Source organism: Erpetoichthys calabaricus, chromosome 14 (assembly GCF_900747795.2).
Source record: "Erpetoichthys calabaricus chromosome 14, fErpCal1.3, whole genome shotgun sequence".
Classification (NCBI taxonomy): Eukaryota; Metazoa; Chordata; class Cladistia; order Polypteriformes; family Polypteridae; genus Erpetoichthys; species Erpetoichthys calabaricus.
In genome coordinates this window covers 10255337-10281215 of record NC_041407.2, presented here as the reverse complement: position 1 = coordinate 10281215, position 25879 = coordinate 10255337, and the positions used below count along the sequence as shown (strand labels likewise).

Below are 25879 nucleotides of genomic sequence, written 5' to 3'. Positions count from 1 at the left end.
CGCACCACAGCAATATGCTTTCTGTATTCTAGCTAATTCTGAACCCACCTAAATACTATGCCCTGAATTCCCACTTCTCTTTATTTGATGCCCAATCTCTCAAGTGGGACCTAATCAAAAGCTTTCTGAAAATAAAGGTAATCAAGATCTGGAAATCAAAAGAATGAACAGATTATAATTATACTGAATATAAAATACGTAACACTGCATTTTTACACCCTCTTCATCTAATTCAGGGTCACAGGAGGCAGCACTGGGCTTGAATCAGTGCCACGCTTGCCCATGGCAGGGCCCACTCACCAAAGTTGGAACCTGACCTGCATGTCTTTGGGGTTGTGGGGGGAAACAGACAAACAACCTGGCATGGAACTCCGGTCCTCAACTTACAAACTACTGCATTTCATATTTTAATAAGACCAGCTGTGCTACCCGGCTTCACCCGGAAAATTTCATAAGACAATGGGTGTCAGTTATAGTGCCATCAGTTAAGTGTGTGTATCAGTACCACTGTGTTTACTAAGGGCTTTTCTTTATTCATTTTCTTTAAATAAAGGGCTAATACTATTGGCAGGCAGGGTGGAGTCGTGGTTAAGACTTTGGAGTTTAGACCCAGAGGTTGTGGGTTCAACTTGCACGGCTGTCACTGTGTGCCCATGAGCAGGTCACTTCATCTACCACAGATAGATTGTAATTTTGGCATAGTTGGCAGGAATAGATAGATAGATAGATAGATAGATAGATAGATAGATAGATAGATAGATAGATAGATAGATAGATAGATAGATATTAGTATAGTAGGCAGGATATGATAGATAGACAGTCAGACAGACAGACAGATGGACGGACAGACAGACAGACAGACAGACAGATTTTAGTTTTAGCATAGTAGGCAAGATAGATAGAAAGACAGATAGATAGACAGACAGATTTATTTTAATGTTAGCATAGTTGGCAGGATTACATAGATAGACAGATAACTAAAAAGCTGAATCCCTACAGCTATCAAAAAATGATTTCTGAGAAGCTTTTTGCCGAGACTTCGGTCTTCCATGTCACAGTGCTACGGAGGAGCAGCTCTGCACATTCAAGCCCAGGAGACGTCTGCTTTCATCGGCGCTCTAATTCCTTCCTAGCACTAGAGAGCTGCTTTCTCTCTCACTCAAGGCTGTTGTGGACGTGCTCTGGCTTCAATTCCAATGAGTCACACTTTTAACAACAAAACGGACAGCACATTAAAACAATACGAGTTTTTTCTTTGTTTATCCTGTAAGCACTGGCAGTACAAAACACTCACATAACAGAGAGAAGAATTGTGGATCTCTGCCAGCACCCAAAGCAGATTTCTTCTCCTGTCTACACAAAGAAGGCGCATATCCAAAAGCAGATACTTACACCTCCATCCGATCCTCCAAGTGCGAGTCCACTCTCTGCTAATCTGTTAAACAAAGACTTCAGTTAACATGAAGCATAATTAGAGTAAGCTCCAAATATTACAGGCACCTTGCTATTCACTCACATACTTGACTTTTATATTCTCACTGTAATACGGAGATTTAAGCAGGTTATTAAAGTGCAGCATTGTCATATATTTTAATAAATACATTGTGAACTTAAATCCCTTTATAAGTCTCTTAAACACAGGTACCTGAGCATTCTTCCAGCCTCTTCCCGACTTATCACAGCATCAGTCACTGCTCTGCCACATCTCTGAGGTGTACAGCCTGATAACAAAAAAGGTAAAAGGTGCGCAATTAACAGGCAAGTCAAGAAAACCACACGTCTCACGCAAGTGGAGAACAACAACAAAGGCGGGTGACTTTAGGCTTCAAAATAGGACGAGTGACAAACATACTGCTAGGAAAGGCTCTGCTGCATTGTTTGCACCAAAATAGGAACCTCCGCGACACAAACTAAACAGCAACTAGGTGGGTAGCTCTAACCCTAGGGGTCTATTACAACTATATGAAGGCAGAGGAAACGGCAACATGAAGTGCACACGATTAGAAAATGCAGAGATTAGTAATTTCTTTAACCAGACCTGAAAAAGAAGAAAGGCTGGAGGAACGCATACAACTACACAGGACTGTAAAAATCTAAAGGGAGTAATTACACGTGTACAGTTCAGATTGAAGTTAATGTGGATATGAAATGAGCGCCATCAGAAAGTTTGCTCCTGTGAGAAAGCTGATCTCCTTAGACTTCATTTAAGTGAGAATCAAAGCGCAACAAGTGTGTAGGTGGCGGGGCATAACCGGACTGAGCTGTGTAGATGTCACTTCTCAAACTGTACTGACAACACTAATCCAGGAACAAGAAAGCAGCCAAAAGTATTCACCCCATTGAATGTTTTTAAATGCTATTCTTACATAAAGTAATTTAATGGAGTATTTTTTTTGATGCCGATTGTAATCAGAATATAAGGTTAATATGTCACTGTGCTCTGTGCAGATATTTTAAATCTGCTTTTCTCTTTTTTTCTCACATGTACAGCTAACACAGAGCCAGATTTAGTACAGGGGGCCAGTTAAGGACAACTGCAAAATGGGCAATGTGCACCATTACAGTGTGTCAGAGTCAGCGTGACATTCGATCTTCTTTTCCTTGTTTGGAATGGCATGGTTGACCTAAGTGGGGGCCTGCACATGGAGAAAAAGTAGAAAGTCTTAGAACATTGCCTGGCACACCTTTGAAGCCGACGGACGGATGAGAGATAACGTCATCCGATCCGGAAATTGGCAGACTCTGTACATTGGGCTCCCACTCCCCGAAAAGTCTTGTCATGGCTTCCTCATCTGTTATGCCACGTAAATCGTCATTAAAGAAAGCTAAGATATCTCTCCGATGTGATTTTTTAGCGCAGTATCACCTTTTTATATTATATCTATATAGTTCTGGGTTATGTAACATGTCACAATTACAAAAGAACTTATTCCAACAAGGGAACTAGCGCCCCCTGCTAGATAGACAAGAGATAAGAGAAAAAGACTCTTTATTGTCAAAATGAAAACGGGTTACTGCAAAGTGCTAAATACAGGTGCTAGTCATACAATTAGAATATCACGACAAAGTTGATTTATTTCAGTAATTCCATTCAAAAAGTGAAACTTGTATATTAGATTCATTCATTACACACAGACTGATGTATTTCAAATGTTTATTTCTTTTAATGTTGATGATTATAACTGACAACTAATGAAAGTCCCAAATTCAGTATCGGAAAATTAGAATATTGTGAAAAGGTTCAATATTGAAGACACCTGGTGCCACACTCTAATCAGCTCATTAACTCAAAAGCCTTTAAATGGTCTCTCAGTCGAGTTCTGTAGGCTACACAATCATGAGGAAGACTGCTGACTTGACAGTTGTCCAAAAGACAACCATTGACACCTTGCACAAGGAGGGCAAGACACAAAAGGTCATTGCTAAAGAGGCTGGCTGTTCACAGAGCTCTGTGTCCAAGCACATTAATGGAGAGGCGAAGGGAAGGACAAGATGTGACAGAAAAAAATGGACAAGCAATAGGGATAACCGCACCCTGGAGAGGACTGGGAAACAAAAATGTGGGGGAGATTCACAAAGAGTGGACTGCAGCTGGAGTCAGTGCTTCAAGAACCACCACACACAGACGTATGCAAGACATGGGTATCAGCTGTCACATTCCTTGTGTCAAGCCACTCTTGAACAAGAGACAGCGTCAGAAGCGTCTCGCCTTTGGACTGCTGCTGAGTGGTCCAAAGTTATGTTCTCTGATGAAAGTAAATTTTGCATTTCCTTTGGAAATCAAGGTCCCAGAGTCTGGAGGAAGAGAGGAGAGGCACAGAATCCACGTTGCGTGAGGTCCAGTGTAAAGTTTCCACAGTCAGTGATGGTTTGGGGTGCCATGTCATCTGCTGGTGTTGGTCCATTGTGTTTTCTGAGGTCCAAGGTCAACGCAGCCGTCTACCAGGAAGTTTTAGAGCACTTCATGCTTCTTGCTGCTGACAAACTTTATGGAGATGCAGATTTCATTTTCCAACAGGACCTGGCACCTGCACACAGTGCCAAAGCTACCAGTACCTGGTTTAAGGACCATGGTATCGCTGTTCTTGATTTGCCAGCAAACTCGCCTGACCTTAACCCCATAGAAAATCTATGGGGTATTGTGAAGAGGAAGATGCAATACGCCAGACCCAACAATTCAGAAGAGCTGAAGGCCACTATCAGAGCAACATGGGCTCTCATAACACCTGAGCAGTGCCACAGACTGATCGACTCCATGCCACGCCGCATTGCTGCAGTAATCCAGGCCAAAGGAGCCCAACTAAATATTGAGTGCTGTACATGCTCATACTTTTCATGTTCATACCTTTCAGTTGGCCAACATTTCTAAAAATTCTTTTTTTGCATTGGTCTTAATTGATATTCTAATTTTCTGAGATACTGAATTTGGGACTTTCATTAGTTGTCAGTTATAATTATCAACATTAAAAGAAATAAACATTTGAAATACATCAGTCTGTGTGTAATGAATGAATCTAATATACAAGTTTCACTTTTTGAATGGAATTACTGAAATAAATCAACTTTGTCATGATATTCTAATTTTATGACCAGCACCTGTATAAAGCACAAAATAACTGATAACTAATTTAGATGGTCACCAATATATTCACTAACTTGCACCTCCAAATCTAACACCAAAAAAACAAAATCACATCCTAACACTGCAGCACTTCTTTTATTTATATATAATGTCACACACACGCGAGTAGGAGTCAACTAAAGAGCCTGAATAACGGCAATTCCACGTCCGACCAGGGGGTGGCGGGGTGCGCCAACTGTCTTTCTCCATCCCTTGCTGACCATTCTCGGGAAATCCCACAAGTTTCCGCCGCCTGTGATGACATCACTTCTGGTTTTCTGGATCTGCCTATGATGACGTCACGTCCGGTCCCGCCTATTATGATGTCATTTCCTACACTGGCCTTTATAGTGGCCATGTTGTCTCTGTACCGGCAGTTCAGATGTGGACTCTGATCTGGAAAGATCTGTAATTCTATTCTCAATTTCATTTTTGCAGCCGCCAAACCTTCTTTATGTCTCATTGTGGTTTTTGTGACAATATCCTCAATTTCATTTCTATTTTTGACCACTTTTTTTTTTTTTTTTTACAGTGTATAAATAATTTTTAGCTGCACTGTCCACACACACACACACCATATAGACACAAATTCATATTTTGTGTGTGTATGAGGGATGACAAACCTTACTGACGACAAGGCAGCTGTTCTTAAGCTGTCAGGATGATTAGAGAATGTGAAAAGCTACAAGTTCTCAAGGGTAAAAGCCCACCCAGTACTCTCTGCCTAGGAAACATTGCGATTCCACAGTGCACACTTAAAAGAGCATAAATGTCAAGCTTACACACGGAAATCCTGAAAATCAAAATTCGATTTTGCACCTCGGCTCCTCCTCTGAGATTGGGGAAGAGTAATGAAACTTTAATCAGCGGGGCATTTTAAATCAGAAAATGGGATTGTAAATCAAATCAAAACTAGTAAAATAAATAAAACATTATGCCTATTGCACAAAGGAGCAAAAAAAAAAAAAAAAAAAAAAAAAAAACAGCTTACAATGTAGCTGAACACAATTTCAAATTTATAGACATGTGTTCAGCCAATCAAATAATAAAGCTAATGTATGCCTGATTTTATGCACATAAATTTACCATAAACTTGCATCTCAGATGAAGTTCTTGTTTTAACTTTAGCAAGATGTTAGATGTAAATGATGGCATACGTGTGTTTAGACCAGCATTTCCCAAAGGTCGCGAGCGAATATTGAGTGGGCCCTGAAACATAAGACTATATTCCGACCGATCGGGCTAACAGCCGGACGTCTTTTGTTTTTGTGACATTCTTTATCGCGTTGTGTTGTGTTCGTTAGCGTACGCCCTTATAATCTTTTTAAAAACAATTATTAACGTTTGAATATAATAATGGAAAAGTGGTTGAAACGGATAGCAAAAACTACGTCGCCGCCGCCGGTTGATTGTCATGAAAAGACAGAAGATGTTCTTATAAATGACAAAAGTGGCACTGAGGCCGACTTCCAAGCTCCCTCAACGAGTTCGCATGAATCGAAACGACGGAAAGTTGTAAGAAAATATGACCCTGAATATCTAAAGCTAGGATTCACTTGGAATCATGATACGATTGATCCGCGTCCTCAATGCGTGATTTGCTACGAAATATTAGCGAACGAAAGTATGCGCCCAAGTAAGTTGACGCGTCATATAGAAACGAAGCATTCCCATTTTACGAATAAGCCAGTAGATTTTTTTCAAAGAAAATTGTTGGATATGAAATCTTCAAAAAATATTGTTTCACATTTCATTAATATTAATGAAAATGCTGTATATGCCTCGTACCTCATTAGCTTAAGGATCGCCAGAGCAGGAAAGCCTCATACCATTGGCGAAGATTTAGTGTTACCATCGATTAAAGATGCTGTTGGAGCGATGTTTGGGGAAAAAGAAGTAAAGGAAATCGAGCGCATACCACTGTCCAATAATACTGTTGCACGACGAATCGACGAAATGGCTGAATGGGCAGAGGACGAATTAATCCGGAGGGTAGTTTGTAGTAAATATTATACGCTACAACTAGATGAGTCTACTGACGTGCAAGGCCTATCTCAACTACTTGTTTTTGTGCGTTATATATGGCAAAACGACATGCATGAAGATATCTTGTTCTGCAAGCCAATTAGTCGTGGAACGGCCGAGGAAATTTTCAATGCAATTGATTCCTATATAAAAGAGAAAGGTTTACAGTGGAAGAACTGTTTCGGTATATGCACTGACGGTGCGCGGGCTATGTGTGGGAAAAATAGCAGTGTCGTTACAAGAGTTCTTAAACAAAGCCCCTGTGCTTTGTGGACACACTGTAGCCTTCACAGAGAAGCACTGGTTTCAAAAGCATTACCTACTGATTTCAAAACAGTACTAAATACAGCTGTGAAAATTGTAAATTATATTAAAACAAAACCCTTACAAGCACGTTTATTTCAAAAGCTGTGTGAAGAAATGGGTAGTCTTCATACATCTCTTCTTCTGCATACGGAGGTACGTTGGTTATCCAGGGGGAAAGTACTGACACGATTAGTGGAATTACGCAATGAAGTTACAATTTACTTGGAAGGAAAAACTGAATATATTGAATCTCTACTGGACAAAGAATTCATTCTCAAGCTCACATACTTGGCGGATATTTTTTCGAAATTAAACGAACTCAATTTGTATTTGCAAGGTTCAAACGAATCAGACATTTTTGCAGTTCACGATAGAATTCGAGCGTTTATGAAAAAGCTTATGTTGTGGAAAAGTTGTATTGAGGATGGCAAGTATGATTGTTTTGAAACTCTTGAAACTTTTATTATAGAAAACCAACTGCAGCCAAAGACGAACATACTGTCTGCAATTTCCACTCATTTATCATTGTTAAAAAATAACTTTGATGCCTATTTTGGGGAAGAGATGAAAAAGCTCGACTCGTTGAATTGGATTTGTAACCCATTTCAAGACCGCCTACCAAGTAGTATGTCAACAAAAGCAAGTGAAGAACTCATTGATTTATCAGAAGATACGTCACTGAAAAATAGTTTCAATCGCAAGCAGTTAACGAAATTCTGGCTCTCAGTTGCTGGGAACTATCCTTGCCTGTTTGATGAAGCTATAAAAGTCCTCCTCCCCTTCAGTACCTCATATCTATGTGAGGCCGGATTTTCGGCTATGATCAGCATTAAAACTAAATACCGAAATAAATTGGACCTATCAAACTCACTGCGATTAAAAGTAACTAAAATTGAAGTTGATGCTAAAGCTGTAATGACAAAAAATAGGAAACAAATACACCCTTCTCATTGAAATAACAGTCCTTGTAGGTATTTAAGTAATAAAAAATTGTAACTTAAAGTTGTTTTTTTTCTTATTTGAAAAGTCCTTCATTCATATTGGTGACGCTTAAATTTCCATAGTGACTGTTTGTGAGCTAAAGTACAATATATGTTGTCTGTGATGATAACAAATTAATGTCAAATGAAAAAAATACTTTAAACAAAATAAACAGCCCGAACAAATAAGACACCATTAAGTAGTTCCGCGACTCGCTACTAGGGAATCTGAGCGTTACCAATATTTTATGCCTCCTTTTTAAGACGGCTAAGAGATGGGTCCCGAATTTGGCAGTTTTTGTTAGGTGGGTCGGAGCCCAGTCAACTTTGGGAACCACTAGTTTAGACTATAAAGTCTGAAGCTTTCAGACCTCTAATGAGGGCCAACCGCTTATTCACTTTGCACATCATGATATAAAAACGCCCACCCGTACATCCATTACTCCTTAATACTCCTTAATACTCTTAATCCAGTTAAAGCTACAAATGGCTAAAGTGGCTCAATAAGTAAGTAAATACTAAACAAGGATCCCTGAACACCCCACAAACCAGACCTACTTAAAAAGAGGCAAGACGTCTGACTTACCTAAAGATAAAAACACACCTGAGTGGATTTCAGAAGGCCTGCTACTTGACTTTTGATTAATAAAATTAAGGATTTTAATCCATCCGTGTTCATTATGGCACAGAAGAGGGTTGAATTGATGCATTTTGTTTGGACGTCCAAGTTAAGTATTTCATTACCCTCTTTACCAGGGCTGTGCGGAATACCAGTCCTGCACTTCATGATATGAAAACACCCACCCATGCATTCATTACTCCTTAATACTCCTTAATACTCCTTAATCCAACTCATGCTACAAATATCACCAGGCCTGAAGCGCTCCTGCCTGCATAGGCTCCTTCATATCAGGACACACTCACGCCATTCAGTCCACTCATAGGTTCCCAATTAAACTAACAGACAGACAGAGATTTATTTTAATGTTAGCATAGTCGGCAGGATTACATAGATAGATAGATAACTAAAAAGCTGAATCCCTACAGCTTTGTGAATTTCCCCTTGGGATTAATAAAGTATCTATCTATCCATCCATTTTCCAACCCGCTGAATCCGAACACAGGGTCACGGGGGTCTGCTGGAGCCAATCCCAGCCAACACATGGCACAAGGCAGGAACCAATACCGGGCAGGGTGCCAACCCACCTCATCGTAATTTGGGAGAAAAAGCAGAGAGCTCAGGCGGAAACACGTATAGAAGAGAGCATGATGGGCAGAAAGACTTGAGCAAAGTACTTCTGGAACTGCATAGAAGGCAAGGCCCACTGGGAGGAGACCCCAGACACGCTCCATTCCACAACTGGCCTTGGTGTATCCGGCGGGACGTTTCTGAAGACAGAGAAGAGTGAAAGCCTGACCCGTTTAGGGCGAGTGATGTAAACTGAAAGGCTCCGAAGATAAAGATGTCAGACAGCAGTGCTTAACAGCGTCGGATACCAAATTGTGGTGCTGCCGTCAGTGCATGCATGTCACGTGCAGGATCTCGTGTGTGTGTGTGTGTGTGTGTGTATCAGTCAATCACAAATACTCTGAAAGTATTCAGAGGCAGAATTCAAGAAGAACGTCAGGTAGGCAAAAAAAAAAAGTTTCAAAATTCAAAAAACTGGACGACGTTACATTTTGTCAGCTTCTTAGGGAATCAGCAACGGAAACACTGCAGATGTTTCAACAGATATATCGTGACCAAGACCACGTCTCAGGGGAGTTGACATAACACAACATTCTACACGTCGAGATGTTGTTCCTTAAACAGAAGCAAATGCATATAAAAGCGCCAAAGGTGTTTTGCTCTTCACCACGTGACTGCTGTTGGATTTCTCTCCACCAGATCTTGACGACGATTTTGCCAAATTGTTGACATCTTGAAAACCTCCCCAGGCTCCCCGCAGAAAGCTGTGGCACCAAAGTGGCAGCGCTTGTCTAAATTGACTGACAACTAGGAACACAAAAAGGTCAGAACTCCATTACGCTTATAAATGCCTACATCAAGGATTAAGTGTGTTGCCATTCGTTTTGACAGATGGCAATTTAAACTCCCCAGTGCTCCAGGGAAAATGTTTAACTTCAAAACACTTGTCTGTAAAGAAAATATAAACGACATGCATATATAATATGGAAGAAACTGTGAGAAGTTAAAGTGCATGTAAGCAAAGAGAAGCCAAGCAAAATGACACCTTTGATTGCACTGGTCTACAAAAAAATATTTTTTGTTTGCTTCTGGTAACTTCAGAGCAGCTCTTTATTAAGTTTTTGACACTGATTTCATAAATGAAATCGGAATTAAGCTAGCACGTCAGGTTTTTGAAATACACATCATTGACGTTTTGTCACTTTTGAATATCAATATAATGTACTAGCCGACGCCCGTAAGAATAGGAACGGAAAACGGTGAGAAAGGAATTCAGAAATCAAGAAGAAATAAATACTTCTTGAAAGACGCAGTGTGCATGTAGAATTTCCGGCTAAGCAGGATTATATGTGAAAGTGATAAATAAATCAGACTTTCCGAATTTACGTACTATGGCCATGGCATCCTGGTAGTTTTGTTGCATGTATCTTGGACTTTCTGGAAATGTGGACGGTAATATGATCATTTTGCCTACACGTACGTTGTTATTTTCAGCGTTTGCTTGCAGTGCATCTGATTGTCCTTTGTATTGTTCCACGCACAGATCTTGTTGATGTAATCTGAGATAGTTGAGACGCGCGCGCTCTGTTTTAACATACGCAACTACGACGTACTGTTGGAATAGTTTGCCGCTGGAGTGCAAAATCCTACATGTATTCCTCATTGATAATCTGTATGCATAGAATTGGCATTGAGTAAGCCTTATTCGTTTGGTGGTTCTTTTATCGGGAACATGTTGTAAATCTTTGTGCCAGCCAATGTCTACGTAAGGGAATAAAAGTGGGTAAACCATAGGATCGCAATTCATATTCAGCATGGAAATCTGTTTACAGGAGTTTCCTATGGGATAGATGCAAATGTCCCTTGTTCTCCTGACGAAAATCGCTGCAACATCGGTGTGACATGTCGGGGCATTGTATCGTCGTAAATCCTGCCTAGGGATTTCCTTGAAAACCATTCGTACAGATGCTGTTGGATTGGACAGAGCGATTTCATGCGTGTATTTGTATGATTTAGCGAAGGGGTTGATGGTTCTGAGCATGGAATCTAGCTGGAGAAGTACATTTTCGCTGCATGCAGAGTTTGCTTTATTTTGTAAGCGTACTTCAGTAGCTTGCGCGGTGTCAAAAACATACAACTGTCCATATCCTGGAGAGGTAGAAGTGTTAGCATATAGTGGAGAGATTTGGTGATAAGTTTGCCCGTGTATTTTAAAACCGTATGGACCGTTGCCAGGAGGTTGAGTTATCTGTGCACCCATGGAAGCAAACGCTAGAGAAGAGTTGTATTCTCAAATGTGTTCACGATAATTTTTAGCTTCTGATGTTTGCTGTGTAAGAAGCTGTTGTAAAGACACAGGTGGCTCCCGCAAAGGTGGTAAAGCTACTGTACCGTTGTGGCAGCACCTCGAGTACTTGTTGGATGGATTACACTCAGCAGGCCAGTATAGTGCATGACATGGAAGACGACGAATAGGAATCAAGAAATGCCGTGTCGGCTGCGTGTGGGCGGGACCGGTTTTGAAGTGGAACTAGGACGAACCAGAAGAGAAATATATAGAAGACATCAACACGATATCTGGAGTTTGGACTATGCCCCACTAAAATTGTTTTGATGTGTTTATTCTGAAAACAAATCAGAAGACGATACCAGAGACATGTTAAAGCATATTTATGTCAATTCACCTCAATATTAAAGTGAGGTCAGCGTGCCCAAAAATGTTGGTGGCACTCGCTTTTGCGCTTGTACTACACATTCGTCCCTCTTTGCAAGAACCAACAGTAGTCACCCATCATGCTCGGAGTGAATTTTTCCCCCGATATCGGTTCTCCATCACCTTTATATCTTGATGAAATCTTACCCCATGCTCATCTCTTGACATCGCTTAGATTTGGTGGAAAAAAGTCAAGATGAGAATGTAAAAAATTGACATCTTCAGTGACCTTCTGGCTCCCGTAAGCTAATATACTTTCAGCAGGTTCTCCACAAGCTCAGCATAATTCTCTGCTCTGTGACTGTCAAGAAAATTCTGGACAACCCGCACGAATGAGGATGCCGATTCAGTTTCCTTTTGAACTCATCGTCAAGCATCAGCTCACAGATTTCAGGGCCAACAAAAACACCTTCCTTCATTTTGGCTTCACTTTTCTCGAGACCAAACTTATTTCTTAAATGCTGAAATGCATCGCCTTTACTGTCCCGTCACCCTAGTTGTCCAAGACCTGGAACATCATAACTAAAAAACGGGACGTGCTGCTGGATGAAAACGGTTTTCAGATTTGGAGTCAGCAAGTGAAATTTGTTAAAGTACAGATGAAGGAATCCCAGTAGCAAAATGCTTGTTGACCAGAGTTGGCTAACTGAACAACTTTCGAGGCCACCGGGGCCCCTTCTTCAGGCAGGTTGTAATACAGAAACTGGCGTTCCCTCGGTTTATATAAACACCAAGACAAGAACAGCTTTGGAAAACCTTGAGGTGGGTCACCTTAAAAAACGAATAGACCTCTCCAGGCTAAGACTCATTAAGCAGGAGACGAGAACAATGGATAGCCAAGATCTTTTGACAAGAACGGTCCAACAAACACCCTATTTCTACTAGGCGCAAGCCCCCCCATTCACCGCCCTTGTTTAATTTGCTTGTCTTAATAAAGCTGCACTCCGTTTAATGACAGTGTAAGAGCCAATTTTAGAAAGTTAAAGTTTCATATTAATGTTTGCTTAATTTGAATAGAATATACAGTAATCCCTCCGTGATTGGGGGGGTTTGCGTTCCAGAACCCCCCGCGAAAGGTGAAAATCCGCGAAGTAAAAACCATATGATCATATGGTTATTTTTTATATATTTTAAGCCCTTATAAACTCTCCCACACTATTATAAACATTTCCCGCACAATTATACAGCATAAACCCTTTGTATTCTCTTAGATATTAGGTAAGATTCATTGAACTTATGTACATATGTAAACACACTGTTTATATACAGTAAAACCTAAATATTATTTTAAAGATATCGAGTGTCTCCGATATCACATATGTTACAGCCGTTATGACAGGCAGGCCACCAGCAACAAATACGTACAATGCAAGAAAAATTGAATACAGTAAAATGTGTGTACAGTGACACTAAACTATGTACATGTAATAAGTACTGCACGTAGAAAATTAATTATGGTTACTCACCAACCATGACGTGACGACTTGTCCGATAACGATGAGTTTCATTTTACTGCACAACAAAGGAGAGCGTTACAGCTCTTCTAAAGGAGCCTCTTCAGGTGACTGTGTACCACCGCCATTGTTCTTCAATCCAAACCCCTAAAGCAGATTCCATCCAGACTACTGCCTTACAACGTCCACTTGCAACTCATTTTGCTCCCTGGTTAAAGGACACTGCGGCCGTAGATCTTATATGCTTTTCCTCCTTTATAAATAAAAAGAATCGTGGACTCATTGATGCCGTAATGGCGTCCTGCAGCGGTGTAGCTGTTCCTTTCCTTCAACATATCCAAAACTTTTACCTTTTCGGCAATCGTTAGCATCTTCCGTTTGCGCTTGGGCATGGCCCCTGAAGCACTAGCAGGAGCAGATTGTTTTGGAGCCGTAACGAAGGGCTTGACTATACACAAAGATAAACACAAAAGAGCACAAAAGTTAACTCTTCACACAGCGAAACATGTTGATGCTGAATGAGCGAGACAAGACTTCCTGGTTAACGCAGCAAAATCGAATTCGACGCTCCGTCGCTGAGCCAATCAGCACACAGGAACTTAACTGCGTGCTCTGATTGGGTAGCTACTCAGCCATCCCCCAATAGCGTCCCTTGTATGAAATCAACTGGGCAAACCAACTGAGGAAGGATGTACCAGAAGTAAAAAGACCCATTGTCCGCAGAAACCTGTGAAGCAGCGAAAAATCCGCATTATATATTTAGATATGCTTACATATAAAATCCGCGATGGAGTGAAGCCGCGAAAGTCGAAGCGCGATACAGCGAGGGATTACCGTAATTTCTTCCAGAGTCATAGACAATGGTACAGTCTTTTCCCCCTGTAAGTTAATAAGAGACAGAACCTTCTTACTATACATGAGAAACAGTGTGATATTAGGTTCCAGTTGTGTTTAGAACAGGTCCCAGTAAGCAGGAACTTGAAAGACCCATCTTCAAGTTAGAAATGGGATAAACATACAGTTTTCTGACCGTTTTGAAATGCTTCAGGAATGTTTAAGCAAATAGTAACGATTTGAGATGTAACAAGATTTAAGCTTTGAACAGAACCTTCCTTAATAAGAATTTTCCTTTTTTTTTTTTGCTATTTTAATTTTCTTTTTTGTGTGAACTGTTTTACTTTGCATTTTAACTAAACTTGTAAAAACGAAGATATTTTGTCTGTGGAATCATTTCTACGCGTCAGGCTTTTGTTGAATCCCACTTTTGAGTTAGAGCTGCTGAACTTTGGTAACTCTGGAAAAACGCAGCTACAGACAGTTTGGTTGCACACAATCAGCAAACCCATGTGTGCACACCGGACCATTACAGCTCGCAGCACTACATTCTGGCACGGTTTACATCCACAGATCATAAGAATAGTCATCAGCCATACTTATGGAGACTTCTAATAATAATAAGCAGGGCGGATGTGTGTTTCTTGTATCACTGCTTTCTCATGGTCCATTGTATGGTCTGTCATTGTACTCATAGTCCGCTGCTTGCGGTACGCACTACAATCACTAGTCCGTAGAAGACAATAAGTTAAGAATTTCTTCATCTGTGGACACATGAAATGTGGGCACTGAGCAGGCTCCTGTCAGTCATGGAGAATCCACTGCATCCACTGAACAGGATCATCTCCTGACAGAGGAGCAGCTTCAGCGACAGACTGCTGTCACCGTCCTGCTCCACTGACAGACTGAGGAGATCGTTCCTAACCCACACTATGTGACTCTTCAATTCCACCCAGGGGGGGTAAACATTAACATTATACAAAGTTATTGTCTGTCTGTATACCTGCATTGTTATCACTCTTTAATTTAATATTGTTTCAATATCAGTATGTTGCTGCTGGATTATGGGAATTTCCCCTTGGGATTAATAAAGTATCTATCTATCTATCTATCTATGACAAACTTTAACTTAACTCACCCTTAGGTTTCTCAGAGACAGCTTCCCTTGGTTTATACGAGCGGATACCAGGGTGGCGCACAATCTCGACTTATTTGAGAACTTCGTCGCTAGGTGCAGTATTCTGTGGCAGTCTGCCCAGTGGCGTCGCTCTGCATCATTTGTCCGCCATTCCGTGTCGGTTTTTCTTCATGCTTATTAAACGTGTTCTGCAATTTTTGTGATGGGTGATCATAAAGAACAGAGAGTCTGCATTAAATTTTATTTTCTTCTTAGGAAAAAGAGCTGCTGAAACCGTAGTGAAACTGCTTGTACATAGGAAGATTTAAGTAAAACACAGGTCGACAAGTGGTTTTCACATTTCAAACGAGGGGAAACATCACTTGAAGACCAACCAAGATCTGGCCAACCTTCCACGATTAGGAATGATGAAAAACGTTTGCAATGCAATTTACGGAGAACGTTGTCGGACGATTGAAGAGATTTCTGAATTGACTTGTGTGTCTTGGGAGTTCTTGCCACTTTCCCCTACTCGCCCGATTCTGCTCCGTGCGACTTTTTCTTGTTCCCGCATGTGAAAAAAGAACTCAAAGGAAAAGCATTTTTGTACCGTGGAGGAAGTCGAAGAAAAATCATTGCAGGCATTGGACAACGGTCCTCTTCAGCGATTCCAAAAATGTTTCCACCATTTGGAAAACCGTTGGGCCGCGTGCATTCACTCACATGGAGAGGACTTTGAAGGAGACGAAAGTTTTATTAAGTAAAAAATGATTACAATTTTTTTTTTCAGTTCCGGTTATTTTTGGGTACCCCCTTGTATATTCTCATGTATTCTTTCAGTTGATTTTTCATTCGTTCCCTCACTGAGGGTTAGGTGAAATAAGGACAGCTAAAAGTGAAATGCTGTCTGATTAATTTATGCAGTTATTATGGCATACAATACATGAATATTCTGAAGAGGCCGTGTAATTATGTGAAGCCAATATTACAGAAATTATTAAAAAGAACAATTAGTCCAATTCCTGGTCGTGGGGGCCAGAGCGTAGTCCAGCAGCACCAGACACAAGGCAAGACCCTCTAATGCAGGGGTCCTCAATCCCAGTCCTGGAGGGCCGCAGTAGCTGCAGGTTTTTGTCCTAACCCGGTTGCTTAATTAGAAAGCAATTCTTCCCAATAATTTAATTTCATGGCTTGCTAGTTGCTTTAACTCTGCTATGTCAGGTCCTTCTCATATCCCAGATTTTCGTCCCCTTTCTAAGGATATCATCCAAATGATCTGAAGGATAAAATGAAGGAGTAATTCTCAGTCCTTCACTTTCTTCTCTTCACTTTCCTTCTAATAGTACATGATAAATACACACAGAGGTGTAAATGGTAACAAGCTAAATGGACAAATGCTGCTCTCTTTTGTCATTTGCATCTTATTGCTAATTAGGAGCAATTAAAAACCAAGAATACAGCCGTTTAAGACTACAATAAGCAATAAGGGTTCAAAATCGACAATTAAAGTGAAGCAGAAGTGTTACTTGAGCGATAAGTGCTTCTGATTAAACAATTTGGGTCGGAGCAAGGACCTACAGGACCGTGATTGAGGACCCCTGCTCTAGGGGATGACAGTCAATCTCAAAACACATTTTCTCTATCACCCATACCAAAATTCTTGAAACTCTCAACAATTCAAAGATGTTGGAGGAAACTGGCCCACTATGATCTGGCTTTAGGCCAGCCGGTCGTATTACCTCGATTTTAATATTCCGTGCCAGTCCTGAATAACTCCTCTAATAAATTTTCTACAATATTTTGGTCACGGATTTCTTCACATGACCCCCTGCTCATACTCTGCATCATAAATTTACATTTATACAGAAGCTCAATAAATAAGTAAATACTAAACAAATAAACAGTAACCCTGCGACCCTAAACACAAACCAGAACTACTAAAAAGGATGTACAATTTCTGACTTGGCTAAACATAAAAACACTCCGGCGAGTGCATTTCAGAAGGTCTGCTACTTTTTTATAATCCATTCGTGTTCATTACGGCACAGACGAGTGTTGAAGTGGAGTATTTTGTTTGGACGTGCAAGTTAAGAATTTCACTACACTCTTTACCAAGGCTGTGCGGATTAACGGTACTGAAAAATGCAATACGGTGCCAGCATTTTGGGGATTTTGATACTGGAAATAAACCGTAGTTGTGCACCCGCTCTTCATTGGGGAACAAACCCTCCCCTGTCCCTCTCAGCACACTGGAGCAGCGTTTCTTAAACTGCAAGTCGCGAATGTTCTGTGATGGGTCACCACGTGATTGGGCAGTAAAATTACAAGGACTGGATTAACCATTAAGCAAAATAAGCACATGCTTAGGGCATCAAGGGAAGGGAGGCACCAAAGAAATTTTCCATTGCCAGATGTACCATGGACCATATGGTGCAAAACTGCAAACAGTGGAGCTGAACCAGGTTCCACAAAAAGGGGCTCCCACATTAAATGAGCGAATGCTACGTGCACTGGAACAACACAAAAAAAACAGAAAAAAAGCCAAATCTGACCTCATTTCACACAAAACTCAAAAACCGGGCTGGACAAAATTATTGGCACCCTCTACTTAATATGTGGTTGCACGCCCTTTGGAAAAAATAACTGAAATCAAGCGCTTCCAATTACTATCAACAAGCTTGTTACACCTCTCAACTGGAATTTCCGACCACTCTTTCTTTTGCAAACTGCTCAAGGTCTCTCAGATTTGAAGGGCGCCTTCTCCCAACAGCAATTTTGAGATCTCTCCATAAGTGTTCAATCGGATTTAGATCCAGACTCATTGATGGCCACTTCAGAACTCTCCAGCGCTTTGTCTTCAACCATTTCTGAGTGCTTTTAGAGGTACATTTGCGGTCATTGTCTGCTGGAACACCCATGACCTCTGACGCAGACCCAGCTTTCTGACACTGGGCCCTACATTGCACCCCAATATCTTTTGGTAGTCTTCAGATTTCATGATGCCTTACACACAGTGAAGGCGTCCAGTGCCAGAGGCAGCAAAACATCCCCAAAACATCTTAGAACCTCCACCATGTTTGACTGTAGGTACTGTGTTCTTTTCTTCGTAAGCCTCATTCCGTTTTCTGTAAACAGTACAGTAGAATGATGAGCTTTACCAAAAAGCTCTACCTTGGTCTCATCTGTCCATAAGACGTTCGCCCAGAAGGATTTTGGCTTCCTCAAGTACATTTTGGCAAACTCCAGTGTGGCTTTTTTATGTTTCCGTGTCAGCAGTGGGGTCCTCCTGGCTCTCCTGCCATGGCGTTCCATTTCGTTCAGATGTCGACGGATAGTTTGAGCTGACACTGTTGCACCCTGAGTCTGCAGAACAGCTTGAATATGTTTTAAAGTTGATTGGGGTTGTTTATCCACCATTCAGACTGTCCTTCATTGCAGTCTTTTATCAATTTTTCTCTTCTGTCAACGTCCAGGGAGATTAGCTACAGTGCCATGTGTTGTGAACTTGATTATGTTGCGTACAGTGGACAAAGGAACATGAAGATCTCTGGAGATGGACTTGTAGCCTTCAGATTGTTGATATTTTTCCACAATTTTTGTTCTCAAGTCCTCAGACAATTCTCTGCTCTTCTTTCTGTTCTCCATGCTTAGTGTGACACACTCAGAAACACAACAGAAAAGTTGAGTCCACGCTTTTCCATTTTAACTGGCTTCAGGTGTGATTGCTATATTGCCAGCACCTGTTTCTTGCCACAGGTGAGTTCAAACGAGCATCATATGCTTGAAATAAAACGATTTACCCACAATTTTGAAAAGGTGCCAATAATTTTGTCAGTCCCATTTTTGCAGTTCTGTGTGACATGATGTCAGATTTGGCTTTTTTTCTCTGTTTTTTGTGTTGTTCCAATGCACATAAAGGAAATAAACATGTATATACAAAAACATTTGTAATTGCAATAATTTTCTTGGAGAAATGGTGCATTTTCTGGGAAAATTCCAGGGGTGCCGATAATTTCGGCCATGACTGTATATGGGGGCACCAAAATCTTTCAAGTGCTTAGGGCCTCTAAAGATCTTAATCTGGTCCTGCATCCAAGTGTGTATTCTGTGCCTGCTGCGATTCATCGTACATTTTATTGTGACAGCACGTCGCATAGAGCTTTTTGTTTTATGTGGCACCCAAATATATGAAGTCTCAGAGCCTACTAAACATTCAGATTGAGAAGACCGACAGCAAAGAATGGAACTGAGAGGAGGAAAAGACAGCCGAGCTCACGAGGTGAAGGCACCGTGGCGCCTGATCAACAGCGGACACTGAAGAGTTGCTTCCACGGCGCTTGTTGTGCTGCTTACCTGCATGCATCTAAATTGCATTTTGTAAAGTTGGAATGCTGTACACATGCATAAAAGACAAATTAGTTACCAGTTGCTACAGTTTTGCGATAAATCCCACGGCCAGTGGCTTTCTGTTGTAGTGAAAAATTCAGAGCTCCAGCGTTTATTACTTCAGCTTATCTATTCAGTAAGGAGGAGCGCACTCCACGGCAAAATTAACGAGGCGGATGGGTGTAGAATGCAGCTGAGCTACCAGTATTGCAGGGCAGCGCCAAGATATGCGCACATCCAGTGAGTTAGTTTAACAAATGTTCTTTAGTACAAAATGCACTCCGATTGCTGTTGACGGCTTGTAAACAATCCTCTAGTGAATGAACAGAGAGCTAAACTAACTTAAGAAAAAGTGTCATCTGTGGAGTTTAATTTAATGACAAAGTGACTGCCACCAAGTCGGTTACGTTCAACGGTATTCCGTGCATTAACAGGAGACGGGAGCAATTTGCCATAACTCCTTGGAGAATTAGTGCTGTGGACGCGCTCTCAGAGTCCTGTGTGCACCGAAAGTCTTGCAAGACCACTTGAATTTGATTTTCACGGGGCTGGGAATTTTTCACTTCACAGTAACCTTTGCAGAGTTTGCTGCCAATGCATGCAGGCCAAGAGTTGGTGAAGGTCTACGTCATATACTGTATGTTTTTGGGTAGTTCAGTATGGACATGGGATCGTTCTGGCAACGATGAGGAAAAACTCCAGTGTGGGCAGTTAGTTTTCATTTAATAATAATACATTTTATTTCAAGGCACCTTTCTAAACACCCAAGGACACATCGTACAGATGATAAAATCATAAAACCAACAAAAAACATGAATGTACACATACACATATATCTCTATCTATGGAACTGAAAATACAGCAATAAGAATACGGCCTAAGGTCACGTAGTGTAAGCCAATCTAACCAGAGAAGTTTGATCAGCCACTCGCCACTGCTCTCCTTGTGAAGCTCTTGTTTCTAAATTCCACAACCGAACACATCCAAGTGTTAGGACATACCTTACCTTTCAGTGTGTGTCAAGATAATAATCTATATATATAATTCACTAAGCCGCCGCCAGCGCAAGCAAGACACCCATGGAAGCACACAGGACGAAGCCACGCCCACCAACTCTAAGACCATTGGATACGACGACAACTCGCAGAGCCACGCCCACCAACTCGGACGCAGCAACTCACAAAACAGGGCGTCATTCGCGTTCGTCTCTGCTACACTCCACATGCACCTCTGAGCCACGTTGACTTTTCATTATGACGCACGGCCGCGTCCACCATCGCAAACTGTTTTACACGCCATGGTCTTAGAGTTGATGGGCGGGTCTCCGTGAGTTGCTCTTGCGAGGGGGCATATGACCAGGCGGTGTGTATGCTTCGAGAACGAGGGTGGATGTGGCAGGACCATCTAAGAAGAGGCATGTTTGTCGCGGATGTGAATCGCTGTATGCAGCGTGTAAAACAGTTTGTTCTACACGCCGCATACAGCGATTTACATCCACGACAAACAGTTTGTGAGAGGTATCCCATGGTCTTATAGTTGGTGGGTGGGTCTCTGTGAGTTGCTCTTGCGAGCGGGTACATGACCAGGCAGTGTGTTTGCTTCGAGTGCGAGGGTGGACGCGACAGGACCATCTAAGAAAAATCATGTTTGTCGCGGATGTGAATCGCTGTACGCAGCGTGTAAAACAGTTTGTTTGTCGCGGATGTGAATCGCTGAATAAGCGTGCGACGGCGGTCCTCCAATTGTCAGTCACAGACAATTGTATGCTGCCCTCTCCAGAGTTCCATCTTTTCATTCACCTACAGTTGTATCCTCAAACCCACCCCATTTGGACAACTGTGTCTTTCAGGAAGTGTTCACTCATCAATACATAATTATGCGGCGCAGGTTGGCTAGTAATAATATATTTTATTTCAAGGTGCCTTTCTAAACACCCATGGACACCGTACAGATAATATAATCATAAAACCAACAAAAACATGCATGGACACTTACACAGTACATATATCTCTATCCATGGAACTGAAAATACAGCAATAAGAATACGGCCTAAGGTCACGTAGTGTAAGCCAATCTAAACAGAGAAGTCTTAAGACGAGATCTGAAAATAGGTAGGGAGTCCGTGTCCTGAACGTTTAATGATAGCGAGTTCAGAGACGAGGAGCACTTCGACTAAATGCCCAGGAGCCCATGGTGGTCAGGCGTGGAGGGGGGTGATGTGAAGACCAGAAGTAGAGGTTAGGGGTATAAATATGTATGAGGTAGAATGGAGCGAGGTTATGAAGTGCTTTGAAGGTAAGTAGAATTTTAAAATCAATGTGAAATGTTGCAGGAAGCCAATGAAGCTGTTTAAGAGATGGGGGTGATGTGCTGCACGGAAGAGGTCCGAGTTACAAAACGGGCAGCTGAATTCTGAACAAGCTGGAGAAGCTTATGTGGGAGACCAAAAAGAACAGAATTACAATAATCAGTGTGGGAAGTGACCAACGCATGAGTAAGACTTTTAAAAAGTTTAAAAAAACAAAACCAGAGGGTGTTCATGATACGGTGGGGCTACGGGGAGTTGTCGGTCATTTGTTTCGGTACCAGTACTTTGGTCCAAAAGCTGGTATCGGTACCAAAGTCAAATTTTTAGTATTGATCCAACACTACTCTGTACATGTGCCAATACTACTACTACTAGGAGAGAATCCAAGCCGAGTTTAAGGAATTTGTAAAAACTGAACTCAGATAGCAACTGGCAAGAAATTCAAAGCCAGGACACCTATGAGGCAGCAGTGCTGGTCACTCAGCCACTGTGTCAAGTGCAATTACAAATACAAAGCCATAATGGTATCACTTTAGATTAGGTGTCCCTAATTACGCTGCACTTACCTGTGTAATTACTGAGTAACTAGGTACTTGGGTTATTACTGTGTACTTACTGTGTAATACAGTGTGATGTTATAATTGAGTACTCACTTTGTTATTCCACAATTTTTATAAGTACCAATGTATATAAATTTTGGAATTAAAATTACAATTGAATGCTTAACTACAGTATTATATTATGTTACACAGTAAATACAACTTAATTACACCTACCATATATACTCACATATAAGACCCAAAAAATCAATCATAAAATCAGACCCCAACTTATACACCCATTCACAAATACGACACTTAAATTTTTTATTTTACATCTTCTTGCCTCCTCCAATCTCACATCAGTTTCTCAGACGCATCGAATTTTGTTGCAGCAGCACAGATACCAATTTCTTTTACTACTTCAACAACGTTTAATTTAAAACCGCTTCATATTTTCTTCTGCTCGAACGCTCCATCGTAGATAAGGGATGCTCTTACGATAAAGGTGTATGAGGGTGTGAGATACAAAAAACACAAATCAGTGTAAACGTCGTTTCAGAATAGTTTGGGTATTACCGTGTGGTTATGTGGGCACAATACATAGAAAAATAAAGGCCGTGTGCTCCGTGGTTACTCTCTCCAGTGGGCATTAGCATATCAGAATCTCTTCGACCAATAGTGTGAGTTTTCCTCATTCGACTTACACAACCGACATTATAAAATACCAGGAATTATACGGTAAAATCACGTCCCAACTTATCTGCGAGTATATACTGCAGTTACTCTGTAATTATACAGGTAATTACATGGTAAGTACATCGTAATTAGGGACACCTAATCTAAACTGATACCGGCATAATTAGGTCCCCTTTCAGGGGGAAAAAAAAATCATAAAAATCGCAAGATGTTTTTGTTCTGTGTAAACCGTATAAATATCTAATGTCATTTTGCTCATTATACTAAAAGACATAGCAGGACTAGAAGTAATTGTAAGAAGATCAGCCAGCTGCGGCTCTGGACTAAAGCGCAGGTCTTCTTTGAAAGTGTTGTAGGAACTGAAGCTCATCACACTTCTGAAGCCCTAATTATGGTCTTTTATTACATTCAAAATGCGACTGATAAAGCTGATCCACCCCAATCTTTTCTAGCTTAGCGGTAAAAACTGTACGTCTGGTGGATTTCAAGGAGGTGTGCAAGGAGGATGAAAAGACTCACACAAAGGGGAATGGAAATCTGAACCAAACAACAACCACCTGATGAGCTCCAACTGCAACGTAAAACATAGAGCATGCAGTCGTGGTTTAGAGGTGTGATGGCCGTTCCGCCAAGCATCAGAATGGGTGAGAGCCAAGTGACTTGGACTCTGCTATTATCGGTCCATAAGGTGATACTTCCAGCATCTTACAAACAGCTCTTCGCCTGGGATTTTCACAGACAACAATCTCAGCAGTTTACAGAGAATGGTGTGATGGTAAAAACAAAAATCCAGTAAGCAGCAGTGCTGTGGGCGAAAACGACTTGTTAAGAAGAGAGGTCAGAGGAGTAAGGCCAACTAATTTAAGATAACAGAAAATCCACAAACACTTGAATAACCGCTCTTTACAACAGCACTGCAGAGACGGGCATAGGATCTTGGAGCAGCAGAAGACAACTGTGGCATCCACGCCTGCCAGCCGAGTACAGAGAAATGAAGAAGTTATTATGGATCACCAAAGCTGGGTGGGGGTACGTTGCCTGGTAAAGAGGAATGAAAAATTCCGCACTGATGTGCAGATGGGAAGGTAGGAATTTGGCGCAAGCAGCACAAAAACTGTGGATTCATCCTGTGCTGTGTCCGTGATCCTGGGTGGAATGTTTTCTTGGCACATATTGCAACCCTAAATACCAATTACCGTATATACTCGCGTTTAAGTTCTCCCGCGGATAAGTCGGGGCTTGTTTTTACCGGTATTTATAATGTCGGTCGTATAAGTCGAATGCGGAGAACTCACGCTATTGGTCCAAGAGATGATGATATGCTAACGCCCACCTGAGAGAGTAACCACAGGGCACACGCTCTTATTTTCTATGTACTGTGCCCACATGACCACACGGTAATACCCAAACTATTCCAAAGTGACGTTTGTACTGTTTTATGTTTTTTGTATCTCCCACCCTCATACACCTTTATCGTGAGAGCATCCCTCATCTACGATGAAGCGTTCGATCAGAAGAAAATATGAAGCTGGTTTTAAATTAAAAGTCGTTGAAGTGGCAAAAGAAATTGGTAACTGCGCTGCTGCTGCAACAAAATTCAATGCGTCTGAGAAAAAAAATGAAGTGTCGTATTTTTGAACGGGCGTATAAGTCGAGGTCTGATTTGGGTTTCAAGACGCGCATATATACGGGCACCACCATGGCGTCCTTAAGCGCTGCTGCGGACCACCACTGTATTGTGGCCACAGCCTACACTCTTTCAGCAGGACAATGGAGTGTCACAAAGCACACATCACATCAAGGTGGTCCAGTGAACACGACGACGGCCCCTTCAGTTTACTCCATTGACCTCACCGGCACAGTGGCCCCCCAAGACCTCATTCCAATGGAGTGCCTCTGGGATGAGCTGGAATGTGAGGTCTGCAGCCAAAGCATCCACAGGAACGGTTCGATGTTATTGAGTCAGCGCGGAGTAAAAAATAAAAACCAGGGAACATTTCCAGCACCTTGTTGAATGTGCGACTCAAAGGCTTAGCACCTTGGCGAGTCGATGATTCAGAGGCTTCTGAAAAAACGGGCTGAATGACTAACTGGGATATTTAAAGAAAAACAAACCCGAGAGGCTGAGTGGTTCTCTTTATAAGCCAAAGGTACGAGAGAGAGATCTGAGTGGAGCAGCTCTCAGGATTATAGGGGGGGCGCCATCGAAATCTGACACGGAGCGAGCACACTCTGCTTATACGTCGCGTGTCCTGCCTGTTGGCTACGTCAGAGACACACTCTGCAAGGCACCCACCTGTGACCTGGCCCTCTCGTGTCACCGTCACCTGTAGGTCTGTGTCTGCGAACATTTAGAATGCTAAACTAATTACTTTTCAGAATGCCGTCATCGAACGGTTTGACAAGGCCGGGCTTTGACTGGTCTTTTTAATCATCCTTTGGACACAGTGCCAGTCACGCTAAGAGAGTCAATACGTCTGGGTCGAAAGCAGCAAGGCTGGTAATGTACTCTACTTACAATTTTGACAATTACTGTAGAAAAACGCCTAAGCCTCAGCATAGAAAATAATTGAGAAAACTGGCCACGACTCAAAGCTATTGAAGCTTTTAATGAGGCAATTAGCATCCTGGGCTGCTGGCCTTTTCTACTCCCATTTCAGCGTAGCCAGCGCTGGCTGCTTTATCGCCTCTTACCAAGTCGGAATGGA

The 25879-nt window shown here is 41.6% G+C and overlaps 1 protein-coding gene across 1 annotated transcript in view; it reads right to left on the bottom strand.

The window, feature by feature from the left end:
• The window catches only part of uts2r2 (urotensin-2 receptor 2), a 132358-nt gene that overhangs the window by 88900 nt on the left and 17579 nt on the right, over positions 1-25879 (bottom strand). The window contains exons 3-4 of the mRNA XM_028819779.2: positions 1646-1721; positions 1393-1435 (exon numbers count right to left, since the gene is read on the bottom strand). Coding sequence (XP_028675612.2) covers positions 1393-1435; positions 1646-1721 — 119 coding nt within the window. The remainder of the gene's footprint in view (positions 1-1392; positions 1436-1645; positions 1722-25879) is intronic.